At 41.2% G+C, this 21930-nt stretch overlaps 1 protein-coding gene across 1 annotated transcript in view; it reads right to left on the bottom strand.

Moving 5' to 3' along the window:
• Positions 1-21930, bottom strand: part of ANO2 (anoctamin 2) — a 318321-nt gene that overhangs the window by 159020 nt on the left and 137371 nt on the right. The window contains exons 11-13 of the mRNA XM_075342181.1: positions 12843-12977; positions 12159-12319; positions 4568-4650 (exon numbers count right to left, since the gene is read on the bottom strand). Coding sequence (XP_075198296.1) covers positions 4568-4650; positions 12159-12319; positions 12843-12977 — 379 coding nt within the window. The remainder of the gene's footprint in view (positions 1-4567; positions 4651-12158; positions 12320-12842; positions 12978-21930) is intronic.

Here is a 21930-nt window from a genome sequence, read left to right as displayed (position 1 = left end):
ACTTTTGGGGTTGATGTTAGGTGTCAATTGATGAGGGGTTATTAATGGAGAAAAACGTATCAGACCTCCACGTTACTAACCCGGTAAGTACAGAGTTAAAAAAACACACCCACAGGAAAAAAAAAGGTTTATTTGAATAAAACCTCCCCAACATTCTCTCGTTCACCAATTTATTAATTCAATAGAAATCCTAGAAGTTCCATTGTGATCCAAAGAGTAATGTCAAAAGATGTCCATGGATTCCTTTGGAGCCTCGTTCTCAACAAGTTTTCAGAACGAGGCTCCATAGTTTACTGCGGTCAGCGGGACGATTGGAATTTCTCATGAGCGGTGATGTCACTTACTGCCATCACAACTCGTGATAAATTCAGAGCCTGCTCCTGACTGGCAGTGACCCAAGGACCCAATTCAAGATTTTATTTTGGAGTAATAAATTAGTGAATCATGGGGGAGTCTTTATTTGAATAAACTTTTTTTTTCCTTGTCTCTGTGTTTTTTTTTTAACTTTATCCTTTCTGGGTTAGTAATGGGGCTGTCCGATAGACACCTTTCCATTACTAATCCTTTTTGTGAATGTGGAGCTGTGAATTGACAGCTGACATCAACCCCAAAAGCATTACCCCGATTGCCACCACACCAGGGTAATTAGGAAGAGCCCAGAAAAGGACCAGAGTAGGCATATCTAATGAATGTGCCACCTTTGTGGTGGCTGCGGGCTGCTATTGTTAGGCTGGGAGGGTCCAAATAACCATGTGACTTCCCAGCCTGATAATACAAGCTCCCAGCTGTCTGCTTTACCTTGTCTGGTTATCAAAATAGGGCAGAACCCATGCCTTTTTTTTTAAATTATTTAGTTGAATCATTTTAAAAAACGGCATGGTATCGTCTCTATTTTTGATAACCAACCAAGGTAAAGCTGACAGCTGAGGGTTGCAGCCCGTAGTTGTCTGTTTTATCAAAAATAGGGGGACTCCACGTCATTTTTCTTTCTTTATTGTTCACAGCAGCGTACAGGCATCTTGTACAAACAAAAAAAGCTTGTTGATTGGCTGCACTGCAGACTTTCAACAAACTTTATTAGCATACAAAGAGTACCCAAACTTGGACACACTTTTCTTTAAAGTCCGTTTTCAAGGCTGAGAACCCTGAATTCTACAATTCTGGCTTGCTCATCTCTATTTACAGATTATTTAGTATTTACGCCCCAACCTTTTTGGATTATCAGATGCCAGATTGTCTGTTTATATTAACCCCTTTCCTCTAAAAAATCTACAAAAATATATGAATAAGGGGATTGAAACAGTAACAAAAATTCGGAAAGTCTCTGAGGCTGTTTTGTTTTGCAGAGATTACAAATTGCACTAGGGAGTAGCATGTAAGAAGTCTTCCATTAAAGTCATTAACAAGGAGGCCCCTGAGGCAGTGACTTTGCATCGCCTTCCTCCAGCACATTGTCCCGGTCCTCAACTCTGAGTCACGGACACTCATAAAAAAGCTTTTGTCGCCTCCTAGGTTTCATCCAGGGCATTTCCAATCACAATTATCAATGTGTGTATCAGGGAACTGAGCAGCAGGGGTTATCCAGGCTATAGGGGCTGCAAAAGTGGCAGCCGGTGTCAGAGGAGGCCCAAAAGCCCTTTTGCCACCTATCTATTGGCTCCTGGTTGGTGTGGGACGGGAAGGTAGATTTTCCATCGGGGCTTCGCATTTTTGCACAGAATTGCTTGAGTGACGTGATGATTCCCATGACCATATGCAACAAATAGTCAGCAATAGCCCTCAGAACATGCTGCTTTTCATACTGTGCTTTCCTCTTTCTTCTACATCTACTAATAAACACTATTTATTACATCTCTTGGGCAGCCTACAGGTATTTTTTCATCATTTTTTTAATGAATAGCATCTTATTTCTATGGTTGGTTTCATTTAAAAATTTTCAACCGTTCTGCTTCTTCAGCTTGCATGTATTCCAGTACATTGTAAGCTGCTGTGTGACACTCACTATCTATTCCATCAGTGGAGTGTCGGGCCCTTCAAGTCTACTTCTGAATGCTCATTTAAGCTCACTTTGCAACAAAAAGAAATAAAATCAGGGGCTAGAGCCAGCAAGGAGCCCAGATATTGGGAATAAACAGCATCAAGCAGCTTGCAATGTATGAAAATACATGCAAGCTGCTGAAGAAATACGATTGACTTTTTTTTACTAAAACCAATCGTATTATAGATGTGATGCAGTAAAGATGACAAGGTCTATCTGATGGCAAATCTTTCAGTAAGGTCACTCAAGTTATTTTCTTTTACTTCTTTAGGCTACTTAAAGAGCAATCAACCAGTCACTCATAACAGACTATAAACAGGAAGATGACCTTGGTTTGGAACTCATATAAAATATTCTTAAGGCAAATGCTGCGTAAAGTTAAGGTGGTAATGTCATGAGCGTTTCCCCCTCTGGGGAAACCTCTGACATGTCTGGGTCAAGAAAGTCACAAAGACTTATTATGTGCAGGTATACATCTTGTATTTGAGTAAATCTACTTTCTTTTAGTGCTGTAGGGGTTATGGACTCTTTCCAATCTGGCTGTCCTTTGTAGCCTTAATCTCAGGTGCAGCTCTTTTGTGACCACTCCCCTTTGCTATAAAAAGTCACGTGTCTCACCATCTGATGCCGGTTATAGATTCTCATTCTATGCTGACCTCTTTGTAAGGAGCCTGTCTCTGGGTGAATTTGAGGAGTTGTGACTATGGCAACTGTGCTGTTTAGCGGCTTTGGAGGAGCTTGAAGTGTTTTTCCTTTTGTGTCTATTTTCCCCTGTCTGTCCCATTACCTTGTGTTGTATTATTGCAGTGGGGAGACTAGTGCTGTCGCTGGCCTTTTCACTAGCCAGGGTGAGCTCAGGGCAAGAGAGGACCTAGGCATGTGACGGCATTGGGGTGAAGGACCCATATAGATATGTTAGGGAGTGTAGGTAACAGACTCCGGTTGAGTTGCAGGAAGTGTCCCGTCTTCCCTCTGCTTATCAATAGGGTCTTCCTTTTATACCATTCCCATTTTTACCCCTGTATTATGTCGCATGTTGAGCATCTGTTCACTCTGGTGTGACAGGTAGTCAATGACTAATAAACACTTGATCACGTTGGAAGGAGCCTGTCTCTGGAAGAAGTTTAGAAGTTGTGACTATGGCAACTGTGGTGTTTAGCTGCATTGGAAGAACTTGGAGTGTTGGGACTATTTTCCCTCCCTCTATCTCCATTACCTCGTGTTGTAGTATTGCAGTGGTGAGACTAGTGCTTTCACTGGCCCTCTCACTAGCCAGGGTGAGCTCAGGGCAAGTGAGAACCTAGGCATCTGACAGCGATGGGGGGAAGGACCCGTATAGGGATATTAGGGAGCATAAGGTACAGACTTCAGGTAAGTTGCAGGAGTTGTCCCTTCTCCACTCTGCTTATCACCAGGGTCTTTCTTCTATACCATTTCCGTTGTTACCCCTGTATTGTGCCGCACGCTGAGCGTCTGTGCACTCTGGTGTGACAGGTAGTCAATGACAAATAAACACAATTAGGGATTATTTTCTGCAATACCATCTCAAGACACTTCAAGCAGTGACCCTTATAGTGACACACTGTCCCTCTATTACAGTCATCTCTTAACCAATAGAGGGTGGGGGATTTATAGTGACTGACACAACCCTTTTTCGTCTGGCCTGGCGATCAATCGATTACCATGAGTCCAGCTCATCTAACCCCAGATGTTGTCAATAGAAGTTGTATCTGGCTACACATTTATCCTGCAGTGGCCACTACAGGTAAAATCTGGTATTACATGTTAATTTAAATAAAATTTGGCTCATAGAAAAAAAATGGCGGCAAGCTCTAATATGCACAGCTGGTTTCATGTGACAGATATTATCTATACTATATTGCTGTGTGTCTACAGTAAATGTAATCACTATATACACAGATAAGGCTTTTTATGCAACTCCCCTAATCCCTTAATACTTCATTTCTATGGAAGACTGTATTACTGTATTGACTCGTTACTGCCCATTAACTCCCATTCATTGCAGTGGACATACAAAATAAATAATATATATATATATATATATATATATATATATATATATATATATAAAAATATATATATGTATATTTTTTTTTATTTATTTTGTTATTGTTTTTAAATTTTATTATTTTTTTTAAATATAAATATATATATATATATATATATATATATATATATAAAAATATATACACATATTTGTATACATATTTTTTTATGTTGGTTCTTTTTTATATATATATATATATATATATATATATAAATTATATATATATATATATATAAAAATTATATATATGTATATATATATACATATATATATATATATATATAAAATATATATCTGCATTCATTCAATATAGGATTGTTGTACTATGATGGTGCTGTATGATTTTTCCAGATAATATCTTAATATCTAATGCAATAGGGCAAAACTAAAAATTGCAGAAAATCTAGTCCAAGGTTAATATAATATTCTAAGTTACTTGAAAAAAACAAAGGAAAACTCACTTCTTCCTCTTCTAATCCAGTAAGATCCCAAAAGTAGCTGAGCCTCATCTGTAAGCGTTTCCAGTGCTCCAGGAATAAAGTAGCTGGAAAAAAAAAAATCAGATAAATAATGTAGATTATAATAAAAGCCACATGGGGCTGAAAGTTTTCTGATTTGGTCTTAACCATTGGGTATTTGGAAAGATTTTGTTGCCCCCTTTGTATGTTAGTGCACCTATCCTAGAGACAAGATATATACAATACACATAGTACAGTACACACATACATATTAATTAATATATATATATAAATATATATATATATATATATATATATATATAGTTGTATATACAATTCCTGCCTAAAATAATATATAAACTAAATGCTATTATATAATTTTATTGAGATTTATCGCCACCAAGTGGTCATGTGCAGTAAGGCATGCTTTCCTATGAAGAGCAATTTTCTTTTTTTGAGCTGGATTTTCAGAATGTATGAAATTCCCATTTATTCATACTGTTTTATTTCACTCTCATGCAAATTAGTACCAGTGTACTCAGGCTCTGAAACAATATTGGGCTCCATCGGTCCGGCAGAAGACAACCCACCTATTAGGTGACTTCAAAAACCAAACACTCAGCATTAAAGGTGGGCATACACTTCCAATACCTGTTGCATGCTCATTTATACCTCCCCATATATATATATGCATGCTCAGTTTAGCAGAGCATGCATGTGTTTCCAACAAGGACATGGAATTATGTCTCTGCCAGCTCGTCGTTCCCCACTCCCATTGGCAGCCCTATGATGTGATCGCTTGTTATGACAGTCAAAAACCAGCTGATGACCCCTATATTTGATATGACAAACTTCCTGTGAACACCGGCTGCGAGCGACATTTCTGCTGTACAGAGCAGTAGTGACACTGATGGTGAAGCCCTGCTCTGTACAGCACAAGCACCCGACGCACCCGGTCAAGTGCTGGGGCCCCGGACAAACAGGGGAGCCCATTCACTATTGTTAGGTGCGGGTATCTCGTTTACGTACCCCTGGCCGATTTCTATTTTGAATCCTTATCTCTTGACTGAAGAGATGAAGATTTGAAATAGAAATTCCCCTTCTAAAATAGATCACAGCTTTTGTTCCAATAAGGGAGGACATAAAGTTGTCTGTTATCTAATAAGGGCGGTATTAGAGGGGGAATTTATATTTCGAATCCTCATCTATTGACTCAAAAGATGAGGATTCGAAATAGAAATTCCCCTTCTAAAATAAATCCAGCTTTTGTTCCAATAAGGGAGGACATAAAGTTGTCTGTTATCTATAAGGGTGGTATTAGAGGTGTAATTTCTATTTCAAATCCTTATCTATTGACTCAAAAGATGAGGATTCGAAATAGAAATTCCCCTTCTAAAATAAATCCAGCTTTTGTTCCAATAAGGGAGGACATAAAGTTGTCTGTTATCTAATAAGAGCGGTATTAAGGGGGCTTTACACGCTGCGACATCGCTAATGCGTTGTCGTTGGTGTCACGGAATTTGTGACGCACATCCGGCCGCATTAGCGATGTTGCTGCGTGTGACACCGATGAGCGATTTTGCATCATTGCAAAAACGTGCAAAATCGCTCATCGGTGACATGGGGGTCCATTCTCGATTATCGTTACTGCAGCAGTAACGATGTAGTTCGTCGCTCCTGCGGCAGCACACATCGCTCCGTGTGACACCGCAGGAACGAGGAAGCTCTCCTTACCTGCCTCCCGGCCGCTATGAGGAAGGAAGGAGGTGGGCGGGATGTTCCGGCCACTCATCTCCGCCCCTCCGCTTCTATTGGGCGGCCGCTCAGTGACGTCGCTGTGAAGCCGCACGGACCGCCCCCTTAGAAAGGAGGCAGTTCGCCGGTCACAGCGACGTCGCCGGGCAGGTAAGTAAGTGTGACGAGTCTGGGCGATGTTGTGCGGCACGGGCAGCGATTTGCCCGTGTCGCACAACAGATGGGGGCGGGTACCCACACTAGCGATATCGGGACCGATATCGCAGTGTGTAAAGTAGCCTTTAGAGGGGGAATTTCCATTTCGTATCTCCCTCTCGTGACTCAATAAATGAAAATTCAAAACGGAAATTCCCCTTCGAATACTGCCCTTATTGGATAACATACAACTTTATGTCCTCCCTTATTGGAACAAAAGCTGTGATCTACTGTATTTTAGAAGAAACTTTCCCTTTCCTCTAGTTTTCCCCTCTCTTCTTTGGTGTCAAGTGCTTAGAGGTATATGTACAGCATCTTTATAGAAACATGTCTCCGTCGCTGGTCTGAATTGTATTTTAGGGTTAATTGTCCTTACACTCGAGAACAGGGCCACAGTCGTATTGAATATGATTGCTGACAGACGCTTTAACTTATTCATTAGTTAATTACTGCCTACGTTTTAAGAACATCTAACATTACCGGCCAGCAGTAAACATTTCTATCATAGGATTTTCCATCTTGCTGACATTTCCTGACGGAGGTTCTCAAATGGAATTTCTTCAAAATAGACAGCCTTTATAAATGGAGTCATGCCCCAGATAAAAGGGTTGTAGCTGATTACCATTTATTTTTCAATAAACAGCGCCACTCGTGTCTGCAGGCTGCCTCTGGCCTGTGGACAAGGGGGGCACTGTTTAAAATAAAAAACAACCACTTTAAAACAAAAATGTAGATAAAATACACATTGAATAACCGTGTTATTTTAATTATTTGATTGCCCTTTTTTGCCCAAATTTTTGCAATTGGAGCTAAACTGTGTCATTTTTGCAGCACAGCATGAAAACCCAACTCAATCCTGTACAGCCATTACAAAGAAGGCCTGAAAATTAGGGTTCAGTTTCCCTGCAGTGCCACCTGCAGGTAAAATCAAGTATTACATAGTGTCTATTGAAATCAATGGGCTGACAAGGTGAGTATATTGAAATCAATGGGCTGACAAGGTGAGTATATTGAAATCAATGGGCTGACATGGTGAGTATATTGAAATCAATGGGCTGACAAGGTGAGTATATTGAAATCAATGGGCTGACAAGGTGAGTATATTGAAATCAATGGGCTGACATGGTGAGTATATTGAAATCAATGGGCTGATATGGTGAGTATATTGAAATCAACGGGCTGACAAGGTGAGTATATTGAAATCAATGGGCTGACAAGGTGAGTATATTGAAATCAATGGGCTGACAAGGTGAGTAAATTGAAATCAATGGGCTGACAAGGTGAGTATATTGAAATCAATGGGCTGACAAGGTGAGTATATTGAAATCAATGGGCTGACAAGGTGAGTATATTGAAATCAATGGGCTGACAAGGTGAGTATATTGAAATCAATGGGCTGACATGGTGAGTCCTCCAAAGCAAGAGGTGCATCTTTTGTAGCCACTTTCTGTTCTAGCTGATAGATAAGGGTCCTGAGCAGGGGACCAAGGCTGTTATACCCCTTTTACAGATTCTGGATGGAACATATTTCAAAAGTACACATTTTTTTCCCAGAAATCAAAAGTACACATGAAATAAAGGCCCCATCACACACAGAGATAAATCTTTGGCAGATCTGTGGCTGCAGTGAAATCATGGACATATTGTTCCATTTGTGCACAGCCACAAACCTGGCACTGATTGTCCACAATTTCACTGCAACCACAGATCTGCCGCAGATTTATCTCTGTGTGTAAAGTGGCCTTAAGAAAATTTGCAATATATCTTTTTAAAGAAATCCACTTCTTTCTCTTCCTGGATTAATCGTTCATTCTTGAGAATTTAATATTTGGGGGTAAAATCTGACTTTTTTGATTACAGACTTTCACATTACTGAGAAAGGGGACGAGAGTTGGTGCTTCTAAAGTTCTATGGAGTCTATAAAGTCTGTAAAGCGATGTGGAACTAATAGCGCTATATAAGAGAGTAAACTAAATTAATTTAGAACTGTGGCTGTTGTTTTAGGAGAACTTGAAGCAGAAAGTCTGTGTCGGACTCTAGTTCCCGCATCCTTCATAGAACTTTATAAGCCTCAACATCCTCTCCTATCTCATTAATGTCTATGTCATCCTCTACCTCCTCCCTCGCCATAGAATATTATAAGCACCAACTGTCATCTCCTATCTCAGTGATGTCTGTGTCGGTCTCTAGCTCCTCCCCTCTTGATAGAACTTTATAAGCACCATCTGTCCTCTACTATCTCAGTAATGTCTGTTTCGGCCTCTAGCTCCTCCCTCTCCATAAAACTTTATAAGCACCAACTGCCATCTCCTATCTCAGTAATGTCTGTGTTGGCCTCTAGTTTCTCCCCTCTCCATAGAACTTTATAAGCACCAACTGCCATCTCCTATCTCAGTAATGTCAGTGTCGGCCACTAGCTCCTCCCCTCTCCATAGAATATTATAAGCACCAACTGCCATCTCCTATCTCAGTAATGTCTGTGTTGGCCTCTAGCTCCTCCCCTCTCCATAGAACTTTATAAGCACCAACTGCCATCTCATATCTCAGTAATGTCAGTGTCGGCCTTTAGCTCCTCCCCTCTCCATAGAACTTTATAAGCACCAACTGTCCTCTCCTTTCTCAGTAATGTCAGTGTCGGCCTCTAGCTCCTCCCCTCTCCATAGAACTTTATAAGCACCAACTGCCATCTCCTATCTCAGTAATGTCAGTGTCGGCCACTAGCTCCTCCCCTCTCCATAGAATATTATAAGCACCAACTGCCATCTCCTATCTCAGTAATGTCTGTGTTGGCCTCTAGCTCCTCCCCTCTCCATAGAACTTTATAAGCACCAACTGCCATCTCCTATCTCAGTAATGTCAGTGTCGGCCTCTAGCTCCTCCCCTCTCCATAGAACTTTATAAGCACCAACTGTCCTCTCCTTTCTCAGTAATGTCAGTGTCGGCCTCTAGCTCCTCCCCTCTCCATAGAATCTTATAAGCACCAACTGTCATCTCCTATCTCAGTAATGTCATAGTAATGCCTCTAGCTCCTGCCCTCTCCATAGAATCTTATAAGCACCAACTGTCATCTATCTGTCTTCACTGAACACAAACTTTACAGATTTTACCTACGAGCTGCGAGTGAAAGATCTATAGAGGAGGAGAAAGAAGCCGATTTATCTGATAAAATATTAAATATTTGCATATTTACTATTGATTAACGAACTAACAATCCAAATGGTTACTCCTAAAATCTACGGAGCCAGGGAAAATATCCAATCAAGATATCAAACTGCAATCCGAGCATGGCACTATTATTGCCTCTGCCCATGACTTCAAAGAACAAGACAAGTCAGTACGGATAACGTGCCCTTTAATGCACCCCTCCCCCGCATGAGGGTGAATCAGTGGAGCATAGACCACATATTGTGGTAAGTAATAATGTATGACAGTTTCCCTGAAATCCTTGTTTACTAAGGATGGGTAAGACTAGCTGCTTCGGCTCCTACGAGCACAATGGTAGTGTCAATCACCGCACAAAATCTCCCATATAAGCTGCCGAGGGCACAGGGAAAAAAAAGTATATTGTAATTTAATGCTTTTTCTCTTCCACCCATGGGAGCTTATTTTCTTACAAATGAAATTGGCTTTTAAAAGAGTTTGGTTTTTTTAGAAAAAATGTCAAATGAATATAAAAACGTTTTATTTACCCATTTAGACCTTTTCTTGGGATCGGTGAGGGTCCCAATGGTCAGACCCAAGTTCTTTTAATGGCGGGAATATCCCTTTAACTGTTAGCCTTAAAACTAAAGGAGACTTAAAAAGTGTCCAATTTCTTTTTTTTATTATTCTTGCTCCTGATTTTTAGAGATAAGAGCCTTTTTATTCAGTACTAATGTTTATGGTATTTACCGAGGGTAACCTAAGCTCACAGGATCCTCTAGGGCGTATCTTTAGCCTACCACACCCCTTGTAAAGACAATAAAAATTGCACTAAAAAAAGCCAGTATTTTGTGAATGTCAGTTATGCTTTTGCTGCTGTGAGGCTCCCTCTTGTGGCCAGGGATAGTTTGGACAGAGAATAGGTGTGTTGGAGCAATGGGCGTTTCCATTGCTAACTCTCTGCCTAATTAAACCTTGGTCTGCTAGCAGTATGAGCCGGTTGTCATTTGTTCTTTGATTTACCAGCCTTTGATTTACCTTCTCATCTTGCTGCAGACCACATCTACCCCAGATAAGTGCTTGATTCTTTCTTATGTTGTTTTGTTCTTTTTGCTCTTATCTGGGTTTGCCATTTACTGTGGTTTTTGTCAGTTATTTGCATGCAGGAATCTTCCCTCTCAGTTTCTTAGCTCGGAAGCTCCCTGCAGCTATGTTTGGAGTATTGCTCCTATAAGTCCATGTGTTTGTTGCTTCTTGAATTTGTAATGGTTCCTGCTTTCTGTTCATTGGTATGACAAGAGCGCCTGATATAGGACGGAGTTCAGAACTAGTGATCTGAGGACTTTTTGTACTATCAGGTATTTGGATTTTTGTAGGGTTTTTCTCTGGCCACCATCAGCCCCTTTCCTATCCTATCCTATTTAGTCAGTAGGGCCTCACCTTTGCTAATCCTATCATCTATCTGTGTATTGTGTTTTCCTATATCACCGCAGTCTTTGAATGCGGGGGGCTTGCTATACCTTTGCGGTCTATTTCTGAGGCAGAGAGTTATTCATCTTTCCTTTCTTTAGGATAGCTAGTTCTCCGGCTGGGTTCACGGTGCATAGGATGTTAGTTCACCCCTCGGCTACTTCTAGTGTTGATGGTTAGTAAGGGGATGGCGGCCAGATTAGTTGCCAATGCTCTTGTCACCTTTTTTGCCAATGATTTATGGTGATCTTCCATGGTTCTGGATCATAACACCAGTATCTCTAGAACGGTATGGTTGTTTAAAAATAAAAAAAATGAAACAGTTGTAAAAAGTGGAAATAAAATAAGAGCACAGAACAGGATCTTCTAGGGCGTGTCCTTAGGCTGCCATACCCCCTTGTAAAGACCATAAAAAGTACACTAAATAAAAATGCCCATATCTCTGAAAAAATATGGCAGATTTTTAAAAAAACTGAAATAGTCAGGAAAAGTGGAAATACAATAAGAGCAAAAACAGGATCCTCTAGGGCGTGTCCTTAGGCTGTCACACCTCCTTGTAAAAACCATAAAAAAAATTGCACTAGACAAAAAAGCCCATAACTCTGGAACCACAAAGCAGATTTTAAAAAACAAACCTGAAATAGTCAGGAAAAGCAGAAATAAGATAGGAGCAAAAACAGAATCCTCTAGGGCGTGTCTTTAGCCTGCCTTGTAAAGACCATAAAAAATCGCACTAAATAAAAAATCCCATATCTCTGGAATAGTGAGGCAAAGAGGAAAAGAGGAAATAAAAAAGAGAGCAAAGAGGATCCTCTAGGGCGTGTGTTTAAGCTTCCACACCCCCTTATAAAGATACCAGACACAACCACATGTACAGATGCAATGATCTCAAAAAAGTGGTTCAGCCCCTTTATGCTGCTGATCAACGGAGGATGTACCGGGGGTCCCTGATCACATATTTGGAAAGGCAAGCAATTGTCCTTATTTATCAAAACTGCCTAAAAGAAAAACTGTGGCTGGTAAGTTTACTTACCCCAAAGAGCCATGAAGACAGAGAAGAAAACAGTGGCCGGATTGTCGAATAAATGACTGGCACGGGCGGTACCGCAGGCGGTACTTAAATTCCAGTAGTCACATGCCTTGTCACATAGCGGGCACATTGTGAAACTTGCATCTTCATTGCACATTTCTTTGCTAGGTAATGGATAAAACACTTCTTTATTAGTAAATATGGTATATAAGTGGTTTGATAAAATCATTTTTTTTCCAGAAGCCCATTTTTATTCAAAGTTTATCAAACATTGGTTTAGCTATTGAGATATTAATTGATGTTGACAATGGACCGCCCAAAATTCAGTGTGAATGGAGCAGTATTGAGCATGTGCAACCACCATAATGAACGTGGAGTAGTCGCACATTCACACAGACAAATTTGAGATGTGAATTCTTATGATTAGTCAGTTCACAACAGACACGCCCCCGCGGATCCTGTCAATAGGTGATATACAGTTTATTTATGGGACAACACTTGTAGTTCTTGTGAGGAGAACCAGGAAATATAGAAATTGGAAAAATTGACATTCAAAATATTGTAAAATGTTGTAAAATTATTTATTAGCACAACATTTTGGATCTAATCATAATGGATATAATGGTTTTGAATGTTTTTCTTTTCTTTTTGTTGTTCAGTAAAGGGTACAGTGAGACAATTTCTTACCTAGGAACATCGGCTTCAACAGTTACACATCCATATAGAAACACTATGATCCCAACTAGAGAGGCAGGAATGAGAAGCCACGTATATAGACCCAGCCAGGCAAAATATAATCCAATTTTTTCTCCAAAATACTTTCTGAAATAAACAGACTCACAGGTGAAACAGGAAATAACACAATATTTATTTATTTAAATATAAATAAATAAATATAAATATATATATATATATATATATATATATATATATATATATATATATATATATATTTATTTATTTTTTTAAAATAAAATATATGGAAATGGATTGTGATACTATACAGTTGATTTAAAGGAATATTCTAACCACTGAATCTTGATATGTTACATCTCAAATGTTTGATAAAGGGAGGTGTAACACCACCAATCTGTCATTGATTTTGTAGTACAATACTTATGTTATCTTTAAATAAGGATTAAGGAGATCTTTCAGGATCAGTACGTTTTATTGCTCTACATTATCCTGTTATCTTGTTGCAAGCTCCATAGAATCGAGTGTGACTTAGTAACTTGTAAAATTTATATATAAATACAAACTGCTTATGCCCTGGTATCCCCTCCCACCTCTCAGTGCTTGCATCAGTGATAGTATATATGAACTGAATTTGCGCTGCTGCTCCATCCATACTTCCTCCAACCCCTCAGCAGTGATAGTGAATGCACTGGGAAGTGTCATTAACCCCTTCAGCCCCGGGGCACTTTCCGTTTTTGCGTTTTTGTTTTTTGCTCCCCTTCTTCCGAGAGCCGTAACTTTTTTATTTTTCCGTCAATCTTGCCATATGAGGGCTTGTTTTTTGCGGGACAAGTTGTACTTTTAAATGAAACCATAAGTTTTACCATATGGTGTACTGGAAAGCAGCAAAAAAATTCCAAGTGTGGAAAAATTGCAAAAAAAGTGTGATGGCACAATAGTTTTTGAGATGTTTTATTCACAGTGTTCACTATATGGTAAAACTGATGTATGGGTATGATACCTGAGGTGGGTGCGAGTTTGTAGACACCAAACATGTATAGGTTTACTTGTATCTAAGGGGTTAAAAAAATTTCACAAGTTTGTCCAATAAAAGTGGCGCACGTTTTGCGCCATTTTCCGAAACACGTAGCGTTCTTATTTTTTGGGATCTATGGCTCAGTGACGGCTTATTTTTTGCGTCTCGAGCTGATGTTTCTAATGGTAGCATTTTTGCGCAGATGCTACGTTTTGATCGCCTGTTATTACATTTTGCGTAAAACTTGCGGCGACCAAAAAACGTAATTTCGGCGTTTGGAATTTTTTTGCCACTACGCAGTTTACCAATCAGATTAATTGATTTTATATTTTGATAGATCGGGCATTTCTGAACGCGGCGATACCAAATATGTGTATATTTATTTATTTTTTAACCCTTTAATTTTCAATGGGGGGAAAGAGGGGTGATTTGAACTTTTAGGTTTTTTTTGTTTTTTTTTAATTTTTTAAAACTTTTTTTTTTACTTTTTTTATTTTATTTTACTAGTCCCCCTAGGGGGCTATAGCGATCAGCAATCCGATTGCTGATCGCTATCTGCTGATTACAGCTATACCGCTGTAAACAGCAGAAATAGTCACTTTCTTTCTTCCTCTGCTCCGTGCCGAGGAAGAATGAAAGTGAAACTTCGTAGCTGCAGGCGTCATCACATGACCCTGTGCTACGATGGCAACCACCGAACGTCACGTGATCACTCACGTGACGTCCGGAGGGGGCGGCGGTAAGTAAAAAAGATGGCCGCGCGCATATAGATCTCGCTGCCAGACTTTGGCAGCGAGATCTAAGGGGTTAATGTTCCGGGTGGAATGCGATTCCACTCGGAACATGTAGGCACACATATCAGCTGTTGAAAACAGCTGATATGTGTGCCGATCCACGCCGCCTGCCCGCGGCAGGGGGCGGGGCTTACCGGGACACGATCCATGACGGATATATCCGTCCATGGTCGTGAAGGGGTTAAAGGGAATCTGTCAGATGATTTTGTAGTACAATACTAATGTTATCTTTAAATAGGGCTTAAGGAGATCTTTCAGGATCAGTAAGTTTTATTGCTCTTTTTCATCCTGTTATCTTGCTGTAAGCTCCATAGAATTCAGTGTCTCCTGACAGCTAGTCAAGTGTATGTAAAGACAATTTGCATATTCACTGCTCCTCCAACCACCACTCAGTGCATTTGTGATGCCCTGGCAAAACCAGGGTGTCACAGACCTGCAGAAATCCAGCAAAGAGCAGGTCATTCTCCTTCTTGGTAACCTGATCCCACACCAGTGCAGCAGGACAGCCCCCCCCCCCATCCCCAGTGTAAGTGCAAAACAGAGCAGCAGGGGAGGGGCGGGAGCAGAGTGTGTGGAGAGAGGGAGAGGAGAGGAGTCCGGAGTTGTAGCTCCCTGGCTGCTACAGAAGCGTGCTCCAAAAGGGCCGGGACAGGCTGTTAGTGAGGAAGGGACTTGAGGTGACCGGGGCAGGGTAGTGACCCACCGGTATCGAAAGAGATCCCGGATCACTGCAGGGGAGTGGACTCCCCGTTCCCGGCTGAGGAGGAAAGAAAGAGAAAGAGTGGAGAAAGAGGCACCTGGCTGCAGGGAAAGAACAGGGGTCTGCTGCACCGTGTGTGGGATTTAAACACCCTCCGTACCGAAGGCTGCGGACTCCGGCAATTTCTGGTTAATTCCTTCCCCCTATCCCCGGGCGAAACACATTCACTATCATTGCTAAGAGGTGGGAGGGAGTATGGTTGGGGGCACCAGTACAAATTCAGGTCAGATTTGCTGTCACTGATGCCAGCACTGAGAGATGGGAGGGGGAGCAGGGCATATGCAGTTTGTGTTTACATATGCTTGACTAGTTACTACATAACACTAAATTCTACTGAGCTTAAAGCAAGATAACAGGATATGGTAGAGCAATAAAACTTACTAATCCTGAAAACTTACTAAGTGACATCGCTGCTGAGTCACGGTTTTCGTGACTCAACAGCGATCTCGCTAGCGATCTCGTTATGTGTGACATCCAGCAACAACCTGGCCCCTGCTGTGAGGTCGCCGGTAGTTGCTGAATGTCCTGGACCATTTTCCTTAAAGGCGATGTCCTGCTGGGCAGGACGCATCGCTATGTTTGACACTGTGTGACAGGGTCCCAATCATAGTAGAGATCGTTATACAGGTCGCTACTGCGACCTGTATCATTACTGAGTCGTTGGTAAGGTCTGACTGTGTGACATCTCACCAGCGACCTCCCAGCGACTTACCAGTGATCCTTATCAGGTCGCATCGTTTTCGGGATCGCTGGTAAGTCGCTAAATGTGACGGGGGCTTTACTTTCAGCAGTGATAGTGAGTGTATTGGGAGGTAGGTGGGGGGAGCAGTGAATTTGCAAATTGTATTTATATATACATGACTAGTGTGCACAAGACACTAAATTCTACTGAGCTTAAAGCAAGATAACAGGATATGGTAGAGCAATAAAACGTACTGATCCTGAAAACTTAGGGTACCGTCACACTTTAGCAACGTTCCAGCGATCCCACCAGCGATATGACCTGGTCAGGATCGCTGGTGCGTCGCTACATGGTCGCTGGTGAGCTGTCAATCAGGCAGATCTCACCAGCGACCAGTGACCAGCCCCCAGCCAGCAGCGACGTGTGGAAGCGACGCTGCACTTGGAAACTAAGGTAAATATTTGGTAACCAAGCGCTTGGTTACCCGATATTTACCTTTGTTACCAGTGCACACCGCTTAGCGCTGGCTCCCTGCTCTCCTAGCCAGAGTACACATCGGGTTAATAAGCAATCCGCTTCGCTTATTTACCCGATCTGTACTCCAGCCATGTGTGCAGGGAGCAGGGATCCGGCACTGGCAGCCTGAGAGCGGCGGACGCTAGTAACCAAGGTAAATATCGGGTAACCAAGAAAGGGCTTCCCTTGGTTACCCGATATTTACCTTGGTTACAGCTTATCGCAGGCTGCCAGACGCCGACTCCCTGCTCTCTGCAAATTCAGATTGTTGCTCTCTCGCTGTCAGATGTGTGCTTCACATAGAGAGAGCAACGTCAAAAAAATGAACCAGCCCTGTGTGTAATGAGCAGCGATCTCACAGCAGGGGCCAGATCGCTACTCAGTGTCACACACAGCGAGATCGCTGATGAGGTCACTGGTACGTCACAAAACCTGTCACTCAGCAGCGATCTCACTATGTGAGAAGTACCCCTTATTTTCAGCAGTGATAGTGCGTGTACTGGGAGGTGGGTGGGGGGAGCAGTGAATATGCAAGTTGTATTTACATATACATGACTAGTGTGCACAAGACACTGAATTCTACAGAGCTTAAAGCAAGATAAGAGGATAAGGTAGAGCAATAAAACTTACTGATCCTGAAAGGTCTCCTTAAGCCGTATTTAAAGATAACATTACTATTGTACTAGAAAATCACCCAACATGTTCCCTTTAAAGGGAACCTGTCACCACTTTTTCGCCCTATAAGCTGTGGCCACCACCACCAGGCTCTTATATACAGTCTTCTAACATGTTGTATATAAGAGCCCAGGCCGCTGTGAGAGCATAAAAAAAACTTTATAATACTTACCTAACGGTCACTCGGTTGGCCAGATGGGCGTCTCCTTTGTCCGGTGTCGGCGACGCCTCTTTCGGTCATCTCCGTCCTCCTTCTGACTCCTGTGTGCATGACACGTCTAAGTCATACACATTCACCGGTCCTGCGCAGGCGCATTACAATACTTTGATCTGCCCTGCTCAGGACCTGAATGCCGCCGAGTGTGGATGACGTCGGATGCGTCATGCACCGTGGCTAGAGAAGAAGGAGGACAAAGATGGCCGAAAGAGGCGGTGCCGGCACCGGAGAACGGAGACGCCCATCTGGCCAACCGAGTGACCGTTGGGTAAGTATTATAAAGTGTTTTTTATGTTCTTGCAGTGGCCTGGGCTCTTATATACAGCATGCTAGAATGCTGTATATAAGAGCCCGGTGGTAGTGGCCGCAGCTTATATGCCAAAAAAGTGTGACAGGTTCCCTTTAAGGAATAGCAGCCAAAAAAGGACAAATAAAAGGGGAAAATGTCAATGGTCAGATTACCAAAAATTTTGAAAACTTGACATGTCTGGGATTCTTAATTTCCCTATTGTAGCTTTAGGACTTAAACGACTCCTGGAGCCACACTTGGGGTGATATGTTCAGAGTTCTGCTGATATTTTTCTTTTTATCTACTACCCCATATAAAACTAAAACATGGCGTTTCCAGTATGCAGCTTCAATGCAGACCCATGAATCACCATGAAGACTAAGGGATACTTTGCACGTTGTGACATCGCTACTGCGATATCGTCGGGGTCAAATCGAAAGTGACGCACATCCGGCGCCGGTAACGATGTCGCAATGGGTAAAGCCTAGATTCGCCGATAAACGATCGCAAAAGCGTCGTAAATCGGCGATCTGTGTAGTGTCGGACATTTTCATAATGTCGCACCAATAGGAGATACGATGTTGTTCCTCGCTCCTGCGGCAGCACACATCGCTGTGTGTGAAGCCGCAGGAGCGAGGAACATCTCCTTACCTGCGTCCACAATGCGGAAAAAAGGAGGTGGGCGGGATGTTTACGTCCCGCTCATCTCCGCCCCTCCGCTTCTATTGGCTGCCTGCCGTGTGAAGCCGCACGACCCGCCCCCTTAGGAAGGAGGCGGGTCTCCGGCCAGAGCGACGTCGCAGGACAGGTAAGTGCGTGTGAAGCTGCCGTAGCGATAATGTTCGCTACGGCAGCTATCACAAGATATCGCATGTGCGACGGGGGCTGGGACTATCACGCTCGGCATCGCTAGCATCGGCTAGCGATGTCGCAGCGTGCAAAGTACCCCTAATAGGTGTGTATGGAAGTTGCATACACCAAATGGTAGATTACTCTATAAGGTTGTTTATTTCTTGTTCGATATATTAAAGCAATGGAAAAATAAAAAAGGTTGCAAAAGTATACATACCCTTTAAAAAAAAGAATATACCACTAATTGAAAAATCTACTTAAGCAGCACTTGAGCTGACTTTGTATTCAATCCTTCATGGCTGAAGAATTACACAGTTGAATGTGTTAAATGGCTGAATATCCATACAATAGCTCGCAGGCTTGCATTCTATACCCATGACAAGATGATCTTAGCCCCATGGAAGGGGAAATGGATATTCCAAATGGCCGGTAAATTGAATGATAAGTGTAAAATATAGAGTAACAACTGCTGTGAGGGAAGTAACTTCTTCTACTTTCTATCTTTCATTAGCCGTGTATCATGATACACGATCAAGAGTAAGTAGTTAATGATCTCAACTCGTCTGTCATCGAAAATGTCCTAGTGCCTCTTTCCACTTCAGATCTTATCTATCAGTCTTGAAACAACGATCGAGTTTCCTTGGATAGATGTCGTTATTTCTGTGCCAGCTTCCCAAATGATTAACCATGCAAATCAGTTTTGGTTCTTTTCCCAGCGAGGGGCTGTATCCCCTGCATCTGCTAAAATGTCCCTGTAAAGCTGTAGGAAATAAAAGTCCATCTTTGTTTCGCAACTTTTTCTCTTCTTTTTTTTTTTGGCAGCGGTGTAATTCCGGTGGAAAGAAGGAACCTGGTCTAATTTTCATAAGATTTTTTTTATATAGTCACATTTCCTAAATGTACCATGTTTGTCTCTGTGTGGTCTCATAAACATCTGTTTGTTCGATGGCAATGGTCAGGAAATCTTCTTAAAAAGCATCTAAATGTTTTTTGAAACCCTAAAGGGTTCTTCAGTGAAGTAGACTATTCCACAGAATATAGTACTTATGGTAAAGAACTCTTGTGTCCTCTGGAGATTGGACATGATGTGATAGTACCCATAGTAAAGAAGTTGTGTCTCCTCTGGAGATTGAACCTTTCTTTCTCCAGATGTGATAGTACTCATAGTAAAGAAGTTGTGTCTCCTCTGGATATTGAACCTTTTTTTCTCCAGATCTTATAGTACTCATAGTAAAGAAGTTGTGCCTTCTCTGGAGATTGAACCTTTCCTTTTCCAGATGTGATAGCACTCACAGTAAAGAAGTTGTGTCTCCTCTGGAGATTGAACCTTTCTTTCTCTAGATGTTATAGTATTTATGGTAAAAAAAGTCTTGTCTCCTCTGGAGATTCAATCTTTCTTTGTCCAGATGTTATGGTGCATATGGTAAAGAAGTCTTGTATCCTCTGGAGATTGAACCTTTATTTCTCCAGATGCTATAGTATTAATGGTAAAGTAATATTGCCTCCTCTGGAGATTGAACCTTTCTTTCTCCAGATGTTATAGTACTTATGGTAAAGATGTCTTGTCTCTTCTGGAGATTGAGCTATTCTTTCTCCAGATGTTATAGTAATAATGGTAAAGTAATCTTGCTTCCTCTGGAGATTGAACCTTTCTTTCTCCAGATGTGATAGTACCCATAGTAAAGAAGTTGTGTCTCCTCTGGAGATTGAACCTTTCTTTCTCCAGATGTGATAGTACTCATAGTAAAGAAGTTGTGTCTCCTCTGGATATTGAACCTTTTTTTCTCCAGATCTTATAGTACTCATAGTAAAGAAGTTGTGCCTTCTCTGGAGATTGAACCTTTCCTTTTCCAGATGTGATAGCACTCACAGTAAAGAAGTTGTGTCTCCTCTGGAGATTGAACCTTTCTTTCTCTAGATGTTATAGTATTTATGGTAAAAAAAAGTCTTGTCTCCTCTGGAGATTCAATCTTTCTTTGTCCAGATGTTATGGTGCATATGGTAAAGAAGTCTTGTATCCTCTGGAGATTGAACCTTTCTTTCTCCAGATGCTATAGTATTAATGGTAAAGTAATATTGCCTCCTCTGGAGATTGAACCTTTCTTTCTCCAGATGTTATAGTACTTATGGTAAAGAAGTCTTGTCTCTTTTGGAGATTGAACCTTTCTTTCTCCATTTGCTATTGTACTTATGGTAAAGATGTCTTGTCTCTTCTGGAGATTGAACTATTCTTTCTCCAGATGTTATAGTAATAATGGTAAAGTAATCTTGCTTCCTCTGGAGATTGAAACTTTCTTTCTCCAGATGTGATAATACCCATAGTAAAGAAGTTGTGTCTCCTCTGGAGATTGAACTTTTCCTTTTCCAGATGTGATAGTACTCATAGTAAAGAAGTTGTGTCTCCTCTGGAGATTGAACCTTTCTTTCTCTAGATGCTATAGTACTAATGGTAAAGAAGTTGTGTCTCTGGAGATTGAACCTTTCATTCTCAAGATGTAGTGCCTAGGGTAAAGAAGTCTTGTCTTCTCTGGAGATTGAACCTTTCTTTCTCCAGATGTTATAGTACTTATGGTCAAGAAGTCTTGTATCCTCTGGAGATTGAACCTTTCTTTCTCCAGATGTTATAGTACTTATGGTCAAGAAGTCTTGTCTCCTCTGAAGATTGAACCTTTCCTTCTCCAGATGTTATAGTACATATGGTAAATAAGTTGTGTCTCCTCTGGAGATTGAATCTTTCTTTCTCCAGATGCTATAGTACTCATAGTAAAGAAGTTGTGGCTCCTCTGGAGATTGAACCTTTCTTTCTCTAGATGTTATAGTATTTATGGTAAAAAAAAAGTCTTTTCTCCTCTGGAGATTCAATCTTTCTTTGTCCAGATGTTATGGTGCATATGGTAAAGAAGTCTTGTCTTCTCTGGAGATTGAACCTTTCTTTCTCCAGATGTTATAGTACTTATGGTCAAGAAGTCTTGTATCCTCTGTAGATTAAACCTTTCTTTCTCCAGATTCTATAGTATTAATGGTAAAGTAATATTGCCTCCTCTGGAGATTGAACCTTTCTTTTTCTAGATGCTATAGTATTAATGGTAAAGTAATATTGCCTCCTCTGGAGATTGAACCTTTCTTTTTCTAGATGCTATAGTACTAATGGTAAAGTAATTTTGCATCCTCTGGAGATTGAACCCTTCTTTCTCCAGATGTGACAGTACCCATAGTAAAGAAGTTGTGTCTCCTCTGGAGATGGAACCTTTTTTTCTCCAGATGTTATAGTACTTATGG

The sequence above is a fragment of the Anomaloglossus baeobatrachus genome, chromosome 4 (genome assembly GCF_048569485.1).
Source record: "Anomaloglossus baeobatrachus isolate aAnoBae1 chromosome 4, aAnoBae1.hap1, whole genome shotgun sequence".
NCBI classification, from domain to species: Eukaryota; Metazoa; Chordata; class Amphibia; order Anura; family Aromobatidae; genus Anomaloglossus; species Anomaloglossus baeobatrachus.
Note: the sequence above shows the minus strand (reverse complement) of the source record. Positions and strands in the feature narration are given on the sequence as shown.